At 44.6% G+C, this 17,999-nt stretch overlaps 1 protein-coding gene across 1 annotated transcript in view; it reads right to left on the bottom strand.

Moving 5' to 3' along the window:
- Positions 1-17,999, bottom strand: part of PAPPA (pappalysin 1) — a 182,364-nt gene that overhangs the window by 98,123 nt on the left and 66,242 nt on the right. The window contains exons 6-7 of the mRNA XM_008638326.2: positions 12,126-12,247; positions 6,112-6,619 (exon numbers count right to left, since the gene is read on the bottom strand). Of these exons, the coding sequence (XP_008636548.1) occupies positions 6,112-6,619; positions 12,126-12,247 (630 nt within the window). The remainder of the gene's footprint in view (positions 1-6,111; positions 6,620-12,125; positions 12,248-17,999) is intronic.

The raw sequence follows: 17,999 nt of genomic DNA, 5'->3' as shown, positions 1-17,999 counted from the left end.
TTCATATGGATATAGCCAGGGATCTCTAACATTACTAAAGAAAAATAATATAGAGAATTGTGCAATTATGGGAAAGAAACCTCCTAGTTGGAGACTAGTGAAAAATGCTTTTAATAACAGCAGTTCCCTGGTAGTGCATGGTGTGAGAGTGCCCATTAAATACTCAGTGGCTCAAGTAGAGACTCACTGTTTTGCATTTATGCCCAGTAGCTGTAATAGGTTGGATTGAAAGAGAAATTTGAATGAAAATGGATTTTTTTTCATTCAGTTATCACTTTGAGGATGACTAACAAACATTTCCTGCAAATAAAGATCAACCCCAGAAGCTTGAGTATTCACAGACATACAGAATTGGTAAAAAGGCTCAGTCAATGCAGAGAAAGATGGAGTTATAATGCAGAAATGAATAACTTACAGGTCTGGATGTCTTGCAATGGTCCATATATTGGTATAAGACAATCATATACATGTTAGGACCAAGAAATTCAGAATAAACTGGGAACTCTTTATTGCAAGTGAGAGAGGAAGAGAGCAGTTAAGTGGAAAGCCAGGCTGGATGGAGCTCTGAGCAACTTGGTCTAGTGGAAGGTGTCCCTGCCCATGGGAGGGGGTTGGAATGAGATGATCTTCAAGGTCCATTTCAACCCAAAGCATTCTATGTTTCTATGATTCTATGATTTATTCAATTGCAAGAAAACTATGAACCATCAGGGGGATGTACCCACAAAAAAAGCGTGGGAGGTCCTCACACATCAAGGCAAGGCCTCTCTGGGGTAACTGGGTAAGTGCTGGTGCACAAGGACAGCTGGAATGCCATCTACAGTTCCGAAGCCAGCCAGGAATCCAGATGTGTAGCACGCCAATATCGCATGGATAACCTTGCAGATAAATCTGGCCATGCAAAGTGTTTTCTTAATATTTCAGTCCTATCTTAGATACTCCCCAGTATTTCCTGGCATATCAAGAGAAGTTTGGCATAGTAACTGTGGAGGAGGGATGAGCAGAAGATGGGTGATAATATGGGCTTCAGCTTTTGGTGTTGGGAGAAAAACCACCCAGTGATCTGTATCTTGTTTGGGTGGAAATATGTTGTTAATTATCATCATGACAGATAGATTTGGCAATTCATTTCAGCTGCTTTAGATCATACATTCCTCTGGCTGGTAGACCTCCAGAAAACAGAGAAATAGAAATCTTTGAGGTGAAGGAAGGAATGCCATAATAAGGACAGATGTCACTGTGAAGTTTTAGTGTTGCATTCTGCAGGGACTTGGGTTTAGATATCATCATTGTGATATTCATAACTTCCCAGTCAGTTCAGCTGGGCTGGTGTCAGGTGAATTCACTCTTGCTCTTGAGTTCAGGGGCTAAAAGGCACGCCAGTAACTGGCTGTAAGGAGTTCTTGTTCAGTATGAACAGCCATTGCTGATTCTCCAGCCTCTCTGCTTGTTCATGTTTGTAGGAACCTTCAGACTAAAGAGTTACTTTCCATTTCACTCAACTTCTCCTCCTCTGGGGTTTCTGACAAGTCACTGACCATATGCCCCTTCCAACCGGGGACCAGTAACAAATGGTAAATGCATCAATAAGGCAAATTTGGAAGCAAATGATCGTGTTAGATAAAGTAGGGGCCTGAAGCACATGAACTGCTAAGGACCCCTGAGCAATGAAACACTAAGGACCTACAAACAGTGCCACAGGAGCCCTCCAGCCACCTGCCATCCTGGGGGTGGCAATTTCCCTGTCATTCTTCAAGCACTCCAAGAAGCCTGAGTGAGATCTTCCTCTACCACCTTTAGGTGTTAAAACCCAAGAAATGACATGGAGTTTACAAGTTCAGCACTGAATGGAAGCCCTGATTCTAACAAGACACTTAAAAATATTGTACTTACTTGAACAAGAACTGCTGTTTACGCAGATGATGATCAGTCCCCTCCAGCTATTATCAAGCCACAGAAAAGGTTTAGCCACAGAATGTCAGTGCAAAATAGCCAAAATTGAGAAGAAAACCTATTCTCTGTACAAGAAAATACAAGCTTCTCTCTCAGTGTTTCTTTTTTGAAGTCTGAATGCAGGATCTCTATGTGTCAGCTCGGGACTAAAGCTCTGGTAGGAATGGCTCAGAATAATGTTATCACAAGACTGCTAACTGGCTTCTCAGAGAAGCTCAACTCTGCAAACCCAAACCTTGTACCAGGGCTTCGTGCTGAGATTCTTTCTCAGGTTATTTCAGTCAATGCCTTTGTCTTGAAAAAACCCTACTGGTTAACACCACAAAGACAACCGGATCCAGCGCTGTCCACCACACTTTGAGGCTTCTTACAAAGTCTGTGGCAGAAATGTTGGGAAAGTTTCCAGCTCTCTGAAACTTTTTCAGTTAATCTGACAACTTTCCAAAACCAGCCTCAGTGTCTCTTGGCTAGGTCTGCCAGAGGAGAGCATGTAGGTCTTGTCAGTGCACCCAGCTCCTCACTGCTCACAAATTGGGATACTGGGAGTGCCACGGGGAACTTGGGCTGCTCACCCCGGGCTGCTCACCCCAAACTGCCCTGCTGGGACTGACACCTAACTGCCTGTGACACCATCCAGAGAGCTCTTAAAAAATCAGCAATGATTACTCTCCAATGCAACAGTGTGAGTGCAAAAAAGCTCCAGTAATGGTGAAAAGCCACTACCTCGGTTACCACTGTGACCATGTCACACAGTATTTCTAGAGAACAGCCAGAGCACAGCCCTCTGAGCATGTGCACAACCCACACTTTGGATTAAATTGTGAGCTGAGACTTTGAGACTTGCAGATGAGGCTCCTTCCTTATCACTCGCTGTGGTGTGAAGACTCAGCAGTTCTATGCTGCACCTGGCCTGACCTCTTTTTTTCCCCCCACTGATTTATTTAGCTTTCTGCTCTCTTCCTAGGCTCTGACTCTCATTTTATCCCAGATACCAGCAATTCTGGCTGATCACACTCAGTGGAATTGAGTGTATCTTGCCTGGTTTCTGTAAGGTCCAAGGCTAAGGTCCTGTCCCTCAGAAATGAATGTTTAAGCCTCAGCTTGAGCCAAGAGCTGAGATTAAAATTCAGCTTGAGAACAGAAGGTCTGGCATTATTTTGCATTTCTTAATAAAATGTTTCCACTGTTCTAGTTATTTACTCTCCTCTGTGGAGCACCCAGTGCTGACTAGGCAAGGGCTATCCATTAAAGGCTGTCTCTCCTCTCAGCTTAAAAGGAAGTTTCCTCTCTTTGACGGGAAGAAGGTAGGAGAAATTAATTTTTCTTTCAGCATCTCCACACCTGGGGAAAGGATCTTGCTCACAGATAACAGTGCAAGCAAATATTTTCTTTGGGAGAAGAAGAGAAAGTGAAGATCAAGGTCAGAGGAGGCAAGAGTAAAGATATGTGACTGCCTTCAAAATAGCCTTCCACAGAACATGTGGGGGGGTCATTTTATTTAATATGGAAAGCATGCGAGGGCACCAAGGAGAGGCAACTGTCTTGGGGCTCACAGGGAGATAAAGGGGCTGCAAAGCCTGGCTGCACAGATATGCTGAATTCCGGTGTTGCAGAATGAGGTAAACAGGCAGATGTGAACAGGGGAGAGAGACAGTATTTACCTCTACACGCATTTATGAGCAGGAGCACGGCCCAGCACCTCCGTCCCTGAATTCCCTCATCCCTTCCTTCCTGTCTAGGGAGTATAAAGACTCTGGTGGCTCTTTACACAAGGTTCCAATGGAAAATTCATATTGCTTTTGACTCTACCAGAAAACCACAACCCCATGCAGAGTTTCAAGGAGATTGTTGTGTCTCAAGGTACGGCCCAGCAGCAGCCTCTCAATCTCCCCCATCACCAGGGGATACAGATCAGTGCTGTGCCCATATGATATGATAAAAAATTCATCTCACTTCTCAAAATTTCAAACGTGTGCAGAAGTCTTGAATCACACAAGCACAAAATGGTTTGGGTTGGAAAGGACCTTAAAGACCATCTTGCTCCACCCCGCCCCCACCACAGGCAGGGACAACTTCCACTGTCCAGGTTGCTCCAAGCCCCATCCAATCTGACCTTGGACACTTGCAGGGATCCAGGGGCAGCCACAGCTGCTCTGGGCATTATTTCAAAATTATTTCAAATTATTTCTGGGCAACTATTTCAAACCGTGCTAGGGCATCACCACCCTCATTGTAAATCAGCCAAAACAGTCTCAAAAGCAACTATGAGTGCTTAGGAATCTGCATATTTGTCTCCTCACCCGGTGACTAAAACTTCACTTCCCAAGTGTCCTGTCAGAGTTCACTGCCAGGATTTTCCCTGTGGTCCCTGCTAAGACACAGAGGAAGTGAGCCCAGCTCACCTAGAGGGTTTGGATGGGATTTGGTTGTGAGATTGGCTGTGCCAGCTTCCGGAAGCATTCATTTCTGTCACCACTGCTCACAGGTGGAGCCCAGAAAGACTAAATTAAATGCTGTGTCTGATTTTTAGCTTGTTGTGTAACTACCTGAGACATACAGACAGGGACTGTGCTGTTACCGCACGTGATTTAATCAATGACCCTCAGGAAAACTGTCATCTACTCCTGGCTACTGATTTAATTCTTGGAGCACTCTTTCACTTGAGCTAGCTGTAAGTGACCCACAAAATCATAATAAAAGACAGAAAAACAGAATTCAGAATACAAGTTACTCTTTGGGCTTTCCTTTTTTTCTTTCATATTGTGTTATGAAGTCAAAACTGGACCTGTTTCTGTGGGAACTTGTGCTAAGGTATGCAACTATTTCAAACCAAACCAGTCCCATTTTCCAATGAGAGTGGGCCAGGTTTCAGGCAAAGATGCTTTCACAGCGAAATCTTGGGAAAATTCACCGCTTTCTACATTTCCAATATGCCAATATTCATCTCATGCTAAGTGCCAGCAATTGTTTGGACAAGGCTACAACCCAAGAAAGCACTTAAGCACATGCTTAACTTTCAGCACATGAGTAATCTTTGTGATGTCCTGGGTTTTTGTTTTTAGATTCACTATTGTTAGTTACCTTGAATTTTTAAATCCATAGGGACAATTTGCATTTTCTGAGCTGCATAATTGGGCCATGAAAAGGGATGGTAGTTCATGATTACTGAATTGTTAATTAATCATTTTTATTCTATTTAAATATGCTTTAGAAGACCATAATGATGTATGCTTCCTTGATATTAGCTGTACTAATTAGATCATCTTTTCTAAATTAGAGTGCAGTTTTCTTAGCAGGTTTCCTTTTATCTGGTGTTCATTTTTCAAAAGAGCTTCATGTTGCTCCCACAGATGAATGAATCATTTCCAGGGAATCATGTTATGCAAAAGATGTTTTTCTTGCTGTTGAATGCTTACGGGTAGATCATGGATCTCCTCCAAATCAGTAAATATTTTGAAGGTGGACTTTCCTCAACAGTAATGCATCCCTTGACTAGATGAGTGTAACTGTATCTGGGATGAAACTCAGTTCCTACAACAAACTAGAGCACTTGCCATATTTCCCATTTCAGAACAATCTCACACCAACACAACTTGGTTTAGTGACACATGAAAGCAGAAAATGGAAGTGGTTGAAACAGATTTACACACCTGAACATGCACATGTATTTCTTTGCACACTTCCTTTAGCAGTTAATCAGTGCTCCAGCCCTGAAAGCTCTGCTCTCTCCTTCGCTATCAAAACATTACTTTTAAAAGATTCCCAAGGAAACAATGACCGTGTTATTCCAGAGGTCCTCATTTAGGTTAGCTTAACCATTTAATTTATCATATCTTAGGTACATTGCATTATCTTTTCTAGTTAGAGAGAGCCTGAGTGACACATCTCTGCACAGCCAGCCTGGAAATTTCTCACAAACTATCTCTATCCATAACTCACAAACTCTATCCATAACTCTCAGGCCATCTCATTTGGGTTTAATGCTCCTGGTTTTGAGAGAAACTATGAGAACATCCTGTCATGGTAATTCTGGGCATGTCTGTCTAGTTCAACATCTTAACAATCACTTGTAGTGCTGGACATTAGAAGGATGAGAAGAACAGGACATTGTTTTGATCTGAACAAGTCTATCCAGCTCTCTGGAAAGCAGCTACTTACGTGTCGACAAATCTCCTGCTGAGGTTTGAGACGACCACAGGAGATCCAGACTGGAAAGGAGGGTCCCGGACCACTTTGTACTGGATGGGTTTGCAGCCTGAGCACAGGGTGCTGTGGGGGACAGAGCTCAGCATGGCAGCGTCGATTTCCAGGTGCTCGTCCAAGGTGTAGATCTGGATCCCATACACCTCCTCTCCCACTTTTCCCACATCCAGCTTGATGGTCAGTGGGATGTCACAGAAGACGTTCTGTGGCCCGAGTGAAATATTCTTCCCACTGACCGTGAGCAGCTTGATGTCATTCACTGCTCCACTGGAGTCCCAGTCCGGGGAAACGAAAGTCACCCAGACCGTGAGGGACTCTGGAGTCAGGGGATAGCGAAATTCCAGCTGCAGGTAGCAACCCTGGGGCTCAGGACAGGCTGGGGGCACCGTGTGTTGGTTGACGGCCGAATTGGGACTCCATGTCCTGACGCTGGATTTACAGGGCTGCTCAACGTCAGGGTGCCCTGGTAAGGAAGAAGGGAGCAAAGAGAGGGCACAAAATAAGTTAGAGAACATGAGTTTCAATTGGCATCAGTTTAAAAGGCAGACCAGTGGCAGGAGAACATATCTGTCCAGGAAACTAATTATTTACTTCATCAGAACAGGCATGGCCAGCATGGGGAGGAGGAACAGAACACCAGCGTCTCCTGACCGGGTGAGAGACACAAAGGCAGTTTAAGTGCCCAGCTGGACTGGACACCACACAACACACTCTGTGCCAGTGCATCTGGGCCTGCATTTCCTCTTTCTAGTGCCTTTCCCCGTGCCAAACAATATTTTATACCCCTTCCACTTGGTAATTTACCTGATAAACAGAGTCACTTAGCCTTCAGTTCACCTCCTACTTATTCCCTTGCCTCTCACTTGAAAATACAATCTTTTTCTCTTTAACAAAGACAAGAAAAGAGCCTTTGTTTGTTCCAAGAAGCTGTTGTGCTGTTCAGGGGCAACTCCTGTGGCATTTACAGGCTGATCTAGCACATTGTGTAAGACCCTTTCTTTGGACGCACATGGAGCACAGGTCTGAGCTGTCTCTTTGCTCTTGTTGTGATGAAACAAGAGGCACTTGTGCTTTTACATTTCTCACCGTTGGTTGTGTTCAACTACATGGGAGGTAGTACTGAAAAGTAATGAAAGCCACAATTCTTGCTGGGTTCCCAAATACTATGGTAACATTACAATTTGGCGTGGAGTCATGGACTTCAAGATCCAGAGGGGTCAGATGGGTGGAACAGTTGGTAACAGAATCCAGTGAGAGCTATAAATTCCCTTTTCCTTCCCAAATAATCACACAAAAAGGGAGGAAAACATGACAGGGAGAAAGCAAAGTACAGAAAAGAAGATAAAGAAAGGTAATGAGAGGAGAGAAATGCAGAAGGCAGAGGGAAAAGAAAGGACAGCACCACTGTTTGCAACTGAGGAAGAAAGCAAGATAAACTACTGGGCAAACATGGACAAACAGGACGTCACTACTAATTTAAAGAGAAAAGGGCAATGTGTGAAGGTTATTCTGATTGTCTGTGATCCAATGAAGTGTTAGAAATGTGCCTCTTTTGTCAAGGATAAACAGCTCAGGGAATTCTCTGGTTCATACCAAATGGACCCAGATGCAGAATAGATTTCCTGGCAGCCTTCCTGCGATTCAACGCTATTGTCCTGCAGATGCCCAACTTTTCATGTTTCTCCCTCACCTCCCATATCCCAGAGCCCTTCTCTCCTCCTCACATGGCACAGAGCAGTGGGAATGCCATCAGCATCTGGAGAGACCACAGAGGTGATACATTTTGAAGAAAGCCAGAGGTCCATTTAAAACGCTCAAGTTTCCCTCCTGGCAAGTGTGCAAGCCCTGTGGATAATCACTGTGAGCAGCAATACCCCATTCAGCTCACGTCATCTCACCCTCACTGCCGGCTGCGTGTGCTTGGCTGAGCCCTCTGACAATTTTGTCAGACCCACAGCAAGCTCCTGACTGCAGCCCCAAGGTCTTTTTAAACTCCAGTATCTCAGAGGGCTTTGGAAAGATCTGTGAATTTTACCACTGCCCTCTCACAGAAAGGAAAATGGGGCTAATGGCTCACAGCCCAGCACGTCCCCACCTGGGATCCTGCAAATTCACCTCTGTCAGTTCAAGGCCTTGGTAAGACTTAAATTCCAAACAAACCTACACGTTTTGGTAGATCAGGGTGTGATCCCTGGAGATGCGTGAATTGGACTCAGCCTCCAGGGAGCTTAGCACAGAGATCATTACCCCAAAATAGCTGGCAGATTGTAGTCATTCATAGACTAAAAACCTCAATGAAGCTGAGATAAAGAGACTCTTTCTCAAATATCAACCAACACTTTCACTGGGTAAGAAATATCCATTTAGTTGTGGAAGAGGACAAAAACCTTATTTCATGTAACTGGATTTCTAGAGATGGGTAAATACTCTGAAAATTACAAATATTTGTATGTAAAAATAAATGGTGTAGAAGTTATTCTTCCCCTCTCCACTAGGTTCTGAAAATCCTTTGCCTTATGAGATAGTCAGATCAGACACAGAACAGCATCTCATGCAACATCACATCTTGCCTAACACAAAACAGGAATGTGAGGTTTGTGAGGATGAGCCAAACCCCATGTCTGGGTTAGAGAGCAGGGATGGCAGGTTAGGAGGGTGTCTTTCCTGAAATGTTTTCCCCAAATACAACCTGGTGCACCAATCCTTCATTGTGCAGTAAAGTGCAGTGCCTGGGATGAATTCCCCAGCACAGGGATGGAGCCTGAGAGGCCATCTGGAATCAGGAATCTCTCAGGATGTTACCCCTGTCACAACTGCAACTCACCTGCCACATTTCTTAGGTGGTCAAGATAAAGGAACCACCCAGTGGGACTCCAGTGTCCAACTGGGACAATTAGGATACAGAAGGAATAGCTCTCGAGGGAAATATTAGGCCCGGGAAAAGGCTGAGCTCTAGAGCAGCGCAAGGCAGCAACATTTTTTATAATATTCTCACACTTCTCTCAGTCAGCAGTGAGCCAAGCAGGAGGAGCTGACTGATACATGCATATAGTGCACAGCAAGCAAAGGTACTCACTGGGCTGGAGCCAAAATCACCTTTCTTACATAAAACCCCCCTTTGACAGAGCTACGGAGGTGCTGTAAGGTTTGTTGATCTAGCTGGTGTTGCTGGTGAGAATCCAGGTAGGTTAGAGCTTTCTGGCTCTATGGTGAAGATAAAGAGTAAATCAGAACTGCCTGATCTCCAGAGCCTTCCCACAACCCCTGCCAAGGAACAAATAGCCCCTCAAGCAGGGGCCACAACTGGCTGAGAGAGAACCACGAGATGCCTCAGCCTGGGGGTTGGATCCCACCATGCTCAGGAACAAGCACGGAATCAGGGAGGACACAGCACCCACAGCAGGGTTTTGCAATGGGCACAGCTCACACATAGCCCAGACCACTGCTGGTGCAGCCACCTGGGGTAGGAGACCTCAGGAAGTTGAGATCAACCAGAGCTGCTTCAGAGACACGCGAGGAGTGTGGTTTGCTGCTCAGAAGCTGCATGAGTCCTACAAAACATTTTCCACCAGTGTCATCTCAGATTTTAAAACAAGTTCATTTTGGCCATGCTTGTGCCTCCCTTGTCGTCACTTTCCACGGACATTCAAGCAGTGAAGATTTACACCCGTGGACCCCTGCAGAAAGTGAAGTTAAAGCTTGAATGCTTGAGTGCTCACAGATAGAGAATTAAAGAAGCCAGACAATGATCTAACTGTGCTATTTGTAACTCAGACCAAGTGCAAATAGGCAGAGGGCCTGAATGTCAGGGAGTGGGGTAGCAGAGACAGGAAATCATGGAGCAACAAACACCATACACTTGGTATATTTTCTACCCTAAAGTGGCAACAACTCGTTAATCCTGAGGACAGGATTACCAAACTTCTGTTCCATAGCAATGGCACAAGAGCAACTGAATGAGACAGATAAGGATCTGACTGCACCCTTCATAGTTAAGAACATGCAGGCACACACAGCAAGAAGAGGAAATTAAACGCAAAATGCTGCTGAGTAATAAATCTTAGAGTAGCTTAGTTTCTCTAGGAATGATGCCTCTGGCAAGACGTGTGAGATCTAGAAGTTTTCAAATCAAAGCTCAGTGGAGAAATTTTGATGGAACTGCATGTTTCAATGGAATATGCAGTCCTTTCAAAATAAAAACACTTTGCAAAACTGGGTTTATTTGGCCAAAGTTTTATTCTGGAAGAGAAAATGGCAAGAAATTTCTAACACTATTGGAACATTATGTTTTGACATTTTTGTAAGAAACCTTTTCACTTTTGCACCTTGAGACACTTTCCATTTTGATATTCAAAGTTGCTTTTGCCCTAGATTCTATACTAAAGGGTATATTTTCAAATGTCATAATTTAACCAAAGTTCATGAGGAATTATATGAGCTAAACAAAACATTTTGGCCAGCATCAAACACTTTTTGTTTTTAATTTTCCTTCATGGAGAATTTCAAAAGTTTCAAGTTTTCTTCCAAATGAAACCAGGTTTCAAAGTCTTGTAATCCTTGGCTAAGTGCAAATTCCACCATCTACCCTGAACTACTACTGCAAGTGATCCAAACTTTGCTAATGCTGTTTACTGGGTGATCTAGTCACCCCCATACCCAGAGTGCTGCTTCCCGGGATGGAGCATCCATCCAAGGGCCAGATGTGCCCTGAGCTGTGCCCAGGAGCCTTGGATGTCATAGGACCATGGAATGGTTTGGGTTGGGAGGGACCTTAAAGCCCCACCCCTGCCATGGGCAGGGACACCTTCCAGTACCCCAGGTTGCTCCAAGCCCTGTCCAACCTGGCCTTGGACACTTGCAGGGATAGGGCAGCCACAGCTTCTCTGGTCAACCTGTTCTAAATTTAGGGGGTGAGTGGGAGTGAAACACAACCTCTGCTGGGCCCCCACCCTGGGACATGGGTGCGTGGGGCAGAGGATACTGCCAACTGTCCCATCAAGCAGCAGGGACACAGCTCGTTGCACGTGCTCACCTTAGGACAAGGGAGAGCTCCTGGGCGCAAGCCCAAATAATATTCCTTGCAGAATAACTCCCGTGTGCAGGAGAAATAAACCCTTAACGTAAGGAGGTATTTGTACAATGAGTTTGCAAAATCCAGGATTGTCCTTGGGCTCAATGAGCTCACCTGTGTGCTCACGGTGCAGTGTGGGCCTGGAGTGTGCTGCTCTGGAAGGAACAGCTCGTGAGGCACAGGCTGAAATAATACTCTGCGCTTTCCAAACCGTGATTTGGGATGAGTGACCTTTGCCTGGTACAATCTTAAATATGCTCCACCACATACAGCCAGGGACGTACCGGAAGGGACGTGTGGAGGAGAGTTAATGATGGAGATCTAATGGCACTGCACAACCAGCCCTGCAGACCATTCTCCCTCCAACAGGCTCCAAGAGAACGACTTGCAAAACATCCTGAACAAGAGGGCTTGACGTGGTCACCTGCTTTCCTGCTGCAGAGCACTTGCCCAAAGGGCAATCTCCTTCCAGCCTGGCTGCTGCTGCAGCCCACTGCTGTTCACCACAAGCAAAGGCAGCACAAATCAGGCCCAAATAAATAACAACTCCTCACTTTTGGAGTTGGAGTAGAGGGAGTAAACAGCTCCCCTGAGGATTTTGTCTGGCAGATGTGAATGGTCAGCATTTCTTGGCACTCTGCTGCTTTGTGAAATTCATATTCAGCTCCTGGAATTCCTTTAATTCATGGGCAGGGGCAGGACTCAGGGGCCAAAACACAGGTATTTGAGCCAGTGGCATTCCTTCAGGGCACGGTGTTCTGCTGCCTGCTGGCTCTGTTCATGTTACATGCAGGTATAATCAAGCACTCCCAAATTTTCCCACTTTTCCTTGTGGCTCTCCCTTTGCTCTGTCCCACCTTCTCCCCCACCATGTGTTTGTCCCCATCCTGTGACTCACCTTCTGCCTCCCGTGGGCTCCAGTGCCCCGAGGGATCGCAGGGCATGGGGGAAGAGGCGCTGAAGGCGTATTGCACCAGAACTCTTCCTTCCGCACACAGATCACATGCTGATCCCACTTCTCTAGGAGGCCAGGAAAACAGGAAAACACACCAACTTAGTAACAGCTGAATGAGCTGCTTATTCAACTATATTAAAAGCAATAAGACTTAGAATTCAGGTCCACTTAACCCTCTTTTCTCAAGGCACTGACAAACGTGTTTTCTGATGCTGATCTTCTGTAGATTTAAGTCAAGAGCCTGTGTAGAAAGCATTTGTGAGCCCTCCATCCAACACAAAATGACAGCAACCTGGGAAATCACATTCACCTATATTTTATTTTTTTTTCTCCTGCACTGGACCAAACCATGACAAAAGAAAATACACACTGCTTAGTGGTTAGAGCAGAGAAATTGGCCTCAGGAGTTTTCAGATCTATTTCTGCTCCCACCATGGATTTATTTATTGTTTGAACTTGTAGTATCTTTAGGATTGTCCTACCAGCAAGACTGGCTGAGCAGGGAAACCCAGTTAAACACCAATTCACAAATCACAAACTGGTTTGGGTTGGAAGGGACCTTAAAGCTCATCTCTTTCCACCCCCTGTTGGGGTCAGGGACACCTTCCACTATCCCAGGCTGCTCCAAGCCCCTCCAGCCTGGCCTTGGACACTGCCAGGGATCCAGGGGCAGCCACAGTTTCTATGGGCACCCTGTGCCAGGGCCTCCCCACCCTCACAGGGAACAATTCCTTCCTAACATCTAGTCCAAAACTACCCTCTGTCAGTTTAAATAGTTTTGCTAATACATTCACAAGATATGGGTTTAAGCTGATGTAGACTGGAGTAATTCTAACATTCTCCATAAGGTTAAGCTGATTTATATCAGCTGAGGATGCATTTCACACAGTTCAGCCCTAGATTCCTTGGGGTCACAAAATTCGGAACCCTGTGTGCCCCAGAGTGTGTGGTTATTCACCCCAGTATGCTGCTTACTATTCAGAATTAATTGTTCTGCTTTAAGGATCACTTTCTGCTGGAATGGAAAGTTAAAAATTAATTATCCTAATGATCAAATGCACCTAGGAAAGGACAGAAGTTTTAGACAAACAATTTGTGTGTAATACAGTGTGCTATCTACGCTACTCTAGTAAGAATGATGTGAGTTAATTATTAAAATAATTTATATTAATTATTATAATCAGCTATGCAAATTTTAACCATCATCACCACAACTACATGATTTATTTCAGCACTGCCTTGAAGAGAGGACTGTGATCCCCAGGCAGAAGTTATTTGGGGTCCTCAGTGGCTGAGCCAGCCTGACAGAGACAGTAACTAGCTGAACTTGTGCAGCGCAAGGAAGGGATGCACCTGCTGAAAACACCTGAAAAATACAACACGGCAATGGGGTAGAAAAAAGAAGAGGGAGGAAAAGGTGGCCTCCTCTTCCTTTCATAGTCTGTAACACTGGAAATGAGAAAATGTGGGCATGTTGTGAGTACTTCTCTCCGTGTCTCACTTCACCCACCTGCACTATTGGCGTGACACTGCCTCCCTATTTCAGTTCTCAGCTGCCTATTTAGCAGAGGTTTAGGTGCCTGACTCAGCTTGCCTGAATAATATACGCAAAAAGAAAATCTAAAAAATCAAGAAACCTGAATAAATGGTCCTGAGAAATCAAAACATAGAAATATTGCTGTGCTGTTGTTCTTCAGACACTTCCACCAACAGTCAGGATAGAAGTCCCTGCAATAATAATCTTTCAGTTTCTCTACAAAGAGATTCCTGCATTAGCACTTGGTTCTGGATGAGGAGAGGGCTCTGGAAGCCAAGTTTCCACAATTAGGACTGCTTTTTACTCAAATTAGCAGCTATACAGTTTCATCACAGGCTGCCATGATGGAAAAAAACTGTAGGCTTATGGACAAACATTTCCTTTTAGCAGTGAGGACTTGGAGGTAAGAGAGAAATCACAAGGAGCATCATGTGGGAAAGGCTATGAGCGAACTTTCTCTTTTTACTTTTCCAGTTTGGGAGCCAAACTCAGGCCTGATGTAACTCCACTGGCTGAAAGGACTTACACAGGGGATGTCTCCTGGGTTAAAGTTTTTGGTCTGCAGACTCTTGCACACAAATCCTATAAAGAGCCATGAATGTCAAACCTAATTATGGAATCCCATTTACAGGCTTATGAAAACCTAAGCCAGGTCCTTATACCTCATGAAGCCATGGACAACAAGAAAAAAATGAGCACAAATCGGTTCAAAACACTGTTAATTAGGAATGATAGCCATCTCTGCCACCTTATACACTGTGGCACATGACTTCCCAAAGTGCAGGGTAATGGAAAATCAAGACTTCTCTGTTTACTAATAAGCCAAGTACTGGGGAAATTCCAGCTCATGAAGTTCAGAGCACAGGAGGAATTCATCCCTACAGCATGATATTTCAGTGAAGTGGGTTCAAAATCTAAAGATTACTAGTGAAAAAACAGATAATTTCCTTCAGGGCCAGCACCAGTTCAGTAGGCAACTCAAAACCACAAAAAATCTGTCATTCCTTTGGGTAAAGAGTGCCTGTTTACTGAATAAATTGGAACTGCTGTACTTGAAATTCAGAGTTGGTCCTCTCCCTTCTAAGGCACTGAAACTTTCCAGCAAGGTTTAACAGAGTGATTATCAAGCCCAGCCATCTCTGGGACACCACACTGACCAAAATATTTGCTTGCTAATAATGAGATAGAATCAGATTCATGGAAGTTAATGCTGTCACCTCAATGAAAACTTGAAGAAGCAGATGCATTCAAAGATTTTTGCCCAAATTTGCTGCAGAGCCCTGTGACAATAACTGTTTACATCTGCCCACGCATCTCAAACAGGAGGTGCATGAATGGATGCTCAGAGACAGCAGATGAACACATCCAATGGATGCAGTCAGGAAATGAAGAGACTTCTCTTTTTCATGCTTGTTTTCACTTGTTTCATTGGCTTTATTGTTATTTCATTATTACATGCTACTATGTATGCATGCAACATTTTTTCACGCTTTTTTGCAAGGGAGGATGGAGAACCATTCCAATCCTGTGGGCAGGATCTACAAGAAGAAATGCTGGTTGTTGATCTATTTGATTATTAGAGATGTTTGGGAGCTCAACCAGCTGCTGGAGCTTAGGGTCGAAGTATCTTGGGAAATTTACATGCAGGTAAGTGACTCTCTAGAGTGAAAGAGCAAACATCAATTGAGCACTTTGAAGAGGCAAGATTTTACTGCAGTGCACAGCTCCTGTGTCTACTTCTGCCAAGGTGTGAGAACACAGGATAGCCAACCCCAAATTTACAGGAATTAGGAGTTAACATTGCTCTCTGCCTCTAAATCCACGTAATTACTCATGTAATTTGAAGACCCTGTGAGGAAAGCATCTGAAGTACCTATGACCGAGTAGGATCTAAGCAGGGAACAGACACATGGTCTTTACTTCCATGCCTCATCTCCCTTCAACCTGTCAGGACCTCCCACACAGATACAGCCAGCCCAGTGCTACGTTTTTAAAGAGAAGGCTAAATTTTCCCTCCCTGACTTTCATTAAGCAGAGGTCACTGCCTGTGCACAGCTCTGGAGAATAAAAGAGACATAAAAGGAACTTGAGTTACGCCGAGCGCGCCCACAGCAGCATTGTAATTGGGATCAGGAGTGAGCTCTGGGAGTGAAACTCCTCCTCTTCCCCACTCCCAGCACTCAGAACAGTGCTGGAGCAGGGAAGCTGAGCCCATTTTTGCCAGGAACTGGAGTGGAGGTGTGCTGCAGGACCACACCTGATGTGCTCCCGGCTCTGGTGCTGCGGGGCACCGTGAGCCCCCCGAGCCCCCGCGGTGTTGACGTCAGGTCTTCATTAACAACTGTTTTGCGCTGGAGATCTACTTATATTGGGCCACAATACTTGCTAATGTAGCCAGAGCCATTCATCCTTTGAAGGCCCTTTTACACTGTCAAAACAGCAAGGAAGGGGCCTCCGTGCATTAGAAACCAGGCCCAAGGCACTCAGCAGCTGAGTATCAGTCTTCTGTTTTTTACATGAATAGTCCCATTGAAGTGAATGAGTTTATTCATTCAAGTGAGGCAAGTAAAATTTGGGCCATGGTGTGCACTTTGTGTAAAAATATCTGCAAAGATTTACAGTATTCCCACACACAGATAAGATTATACTTGGCCAATTTTACCTCCTACTTGTCTTGCACAGTGACCCAATTTCACAAATTGATACAGGCATGGGTCTCTGACCGAGCAGCGCTGGGCTCGGCGGTTCTGGAAGTTCGGCACGTGAGCTTTTCCAGGATTAGTCACTAGAATAATACTATCATCCTTGTTTTGATTAGCAGATCAAAAATATGGGCATGTTTTAGACAGGATCATTTCTATGTTTCAGTGACATTTTTAAATGGTCACGGCAACATTTCTGTATCCGTTAGCAGTGGGAATCTCATTTTAACAAGGAATTGGACTCAGAGTATTTGAGGCTGTCTCTTTAAATCTCTTCAGTAATACTGAGCACACAGATTTGAAAACCCAAAGGACTTTTTTTTTCCCTGGAAAATTACTCTTTATTTAACATATGATAACTCTGTTATGAAATTTTAGATTTAGCAGGCTATCCACTGTGTGTTATTTAAGAAGCAAGCAACTAGAGGTTATTAAGAACATATTGATTGAGTTATAAGAAATATGTAATAAAGTCATATTTGGTTACACAACAATTAACTCTGCATCAATGTGTTTTTTAGAGGCAGATGGCATTTATTTAACACACAATAAGCATCTTCTGAAATCTAAATTAAATTGGAGAAACTTAATTTACCTAAAAATGATTATGGGCTGAAAAATTCTGAATTAAATTTCAGAACTACACATAAGTCCTTTTCACAGGTAGGGAATAAAAGGATTCAGTTACAAAACTGTAATTAAAGCAAACACTGTTCAGAGCACAAGACCTCTCTTCATCAATTCCTAACAGGATTTGATTTCCCTCCCCATATTAATCTGCAATAAGGGTGGAAAATCTCATCTGAGCAGAAAATAACAGCTCTCTGCCTAGTGGGATAAAGTGCAAGCTGGCCACTGAAATGGCCACGGCGTCCTAGCAGTGCTGGAAGGAGTTTCATCCCTGATGGAGGCAGTGGTTTCAAGGTGCTCTCCCAGCACAAAGCAGCAGTGCTGAGGCAGCTTTTTGGGTGCTAATACGCTTGTAAATTTGGCCTCCTGTGCTCTGAAGTGCTGCGGTCCTGAAGGACACTCCAAGTGTGCTCTCTATAAAACAACAAAGCAAGAGGTGGAGAAGAAATGCAGACGGGGAGGTGAGTTAATGGTAACGCGAGAAGGTCAGTAATTTGGGAAGTTCTCTGCCAGGACTCCCATAGCTCCTGCAGCCCATCCAAGAGCTGCATAAGAGCATTTAGAGGAACTACCCCATTACTCAGGTCATACTGGGGCAGAATTGCTCCAGATATGGGCTGCAGTGAGGTGCAACTCCTGCCCAGAGCCCTATTTTCCATTATTGATATCACACAGCTGCATGCCCGCTAGACAGGAACACACACCCCTACCCTGACCTACAGGATGACATTCACATCATACCCAAGGGTCTGGGACTCTGCCTTGCTCAATTCCCATCTCACATCTACAGCTCAGGGGAGGAGGGAACATTTTTCCCTGTCCCCAGCCCAGCCACCTCCTCGCCCATGAGCTCTGTGTTGTAAAAACAAGATCCACTTTGTCCTTGCAAAGGGAATGTGCAAGGAGAGGAGGGGGGAACATGCAGGCACAGCCGAAGCCCACAGGTAT

This window comes from Corvus brachyrhynchos, unplaced genomic scaffold (genome assembly GCF_000691975.1).
Source record: "Corvus brachyrhynchos isolate BGI_N302 unplaced genomic scaffold, ASM69197v1 scaffold305, whole genome shotgun sequence".
Classification (NCBI taxonomy): Eukaryota; Metazoa; Chordata; class Aves; order Passeriformes; family Corvidae; genus Corvus; species Corvus brachyrhynchos.
This window is presented reverse-complemented; position numbering and strand designations above follow the sequence as displayed.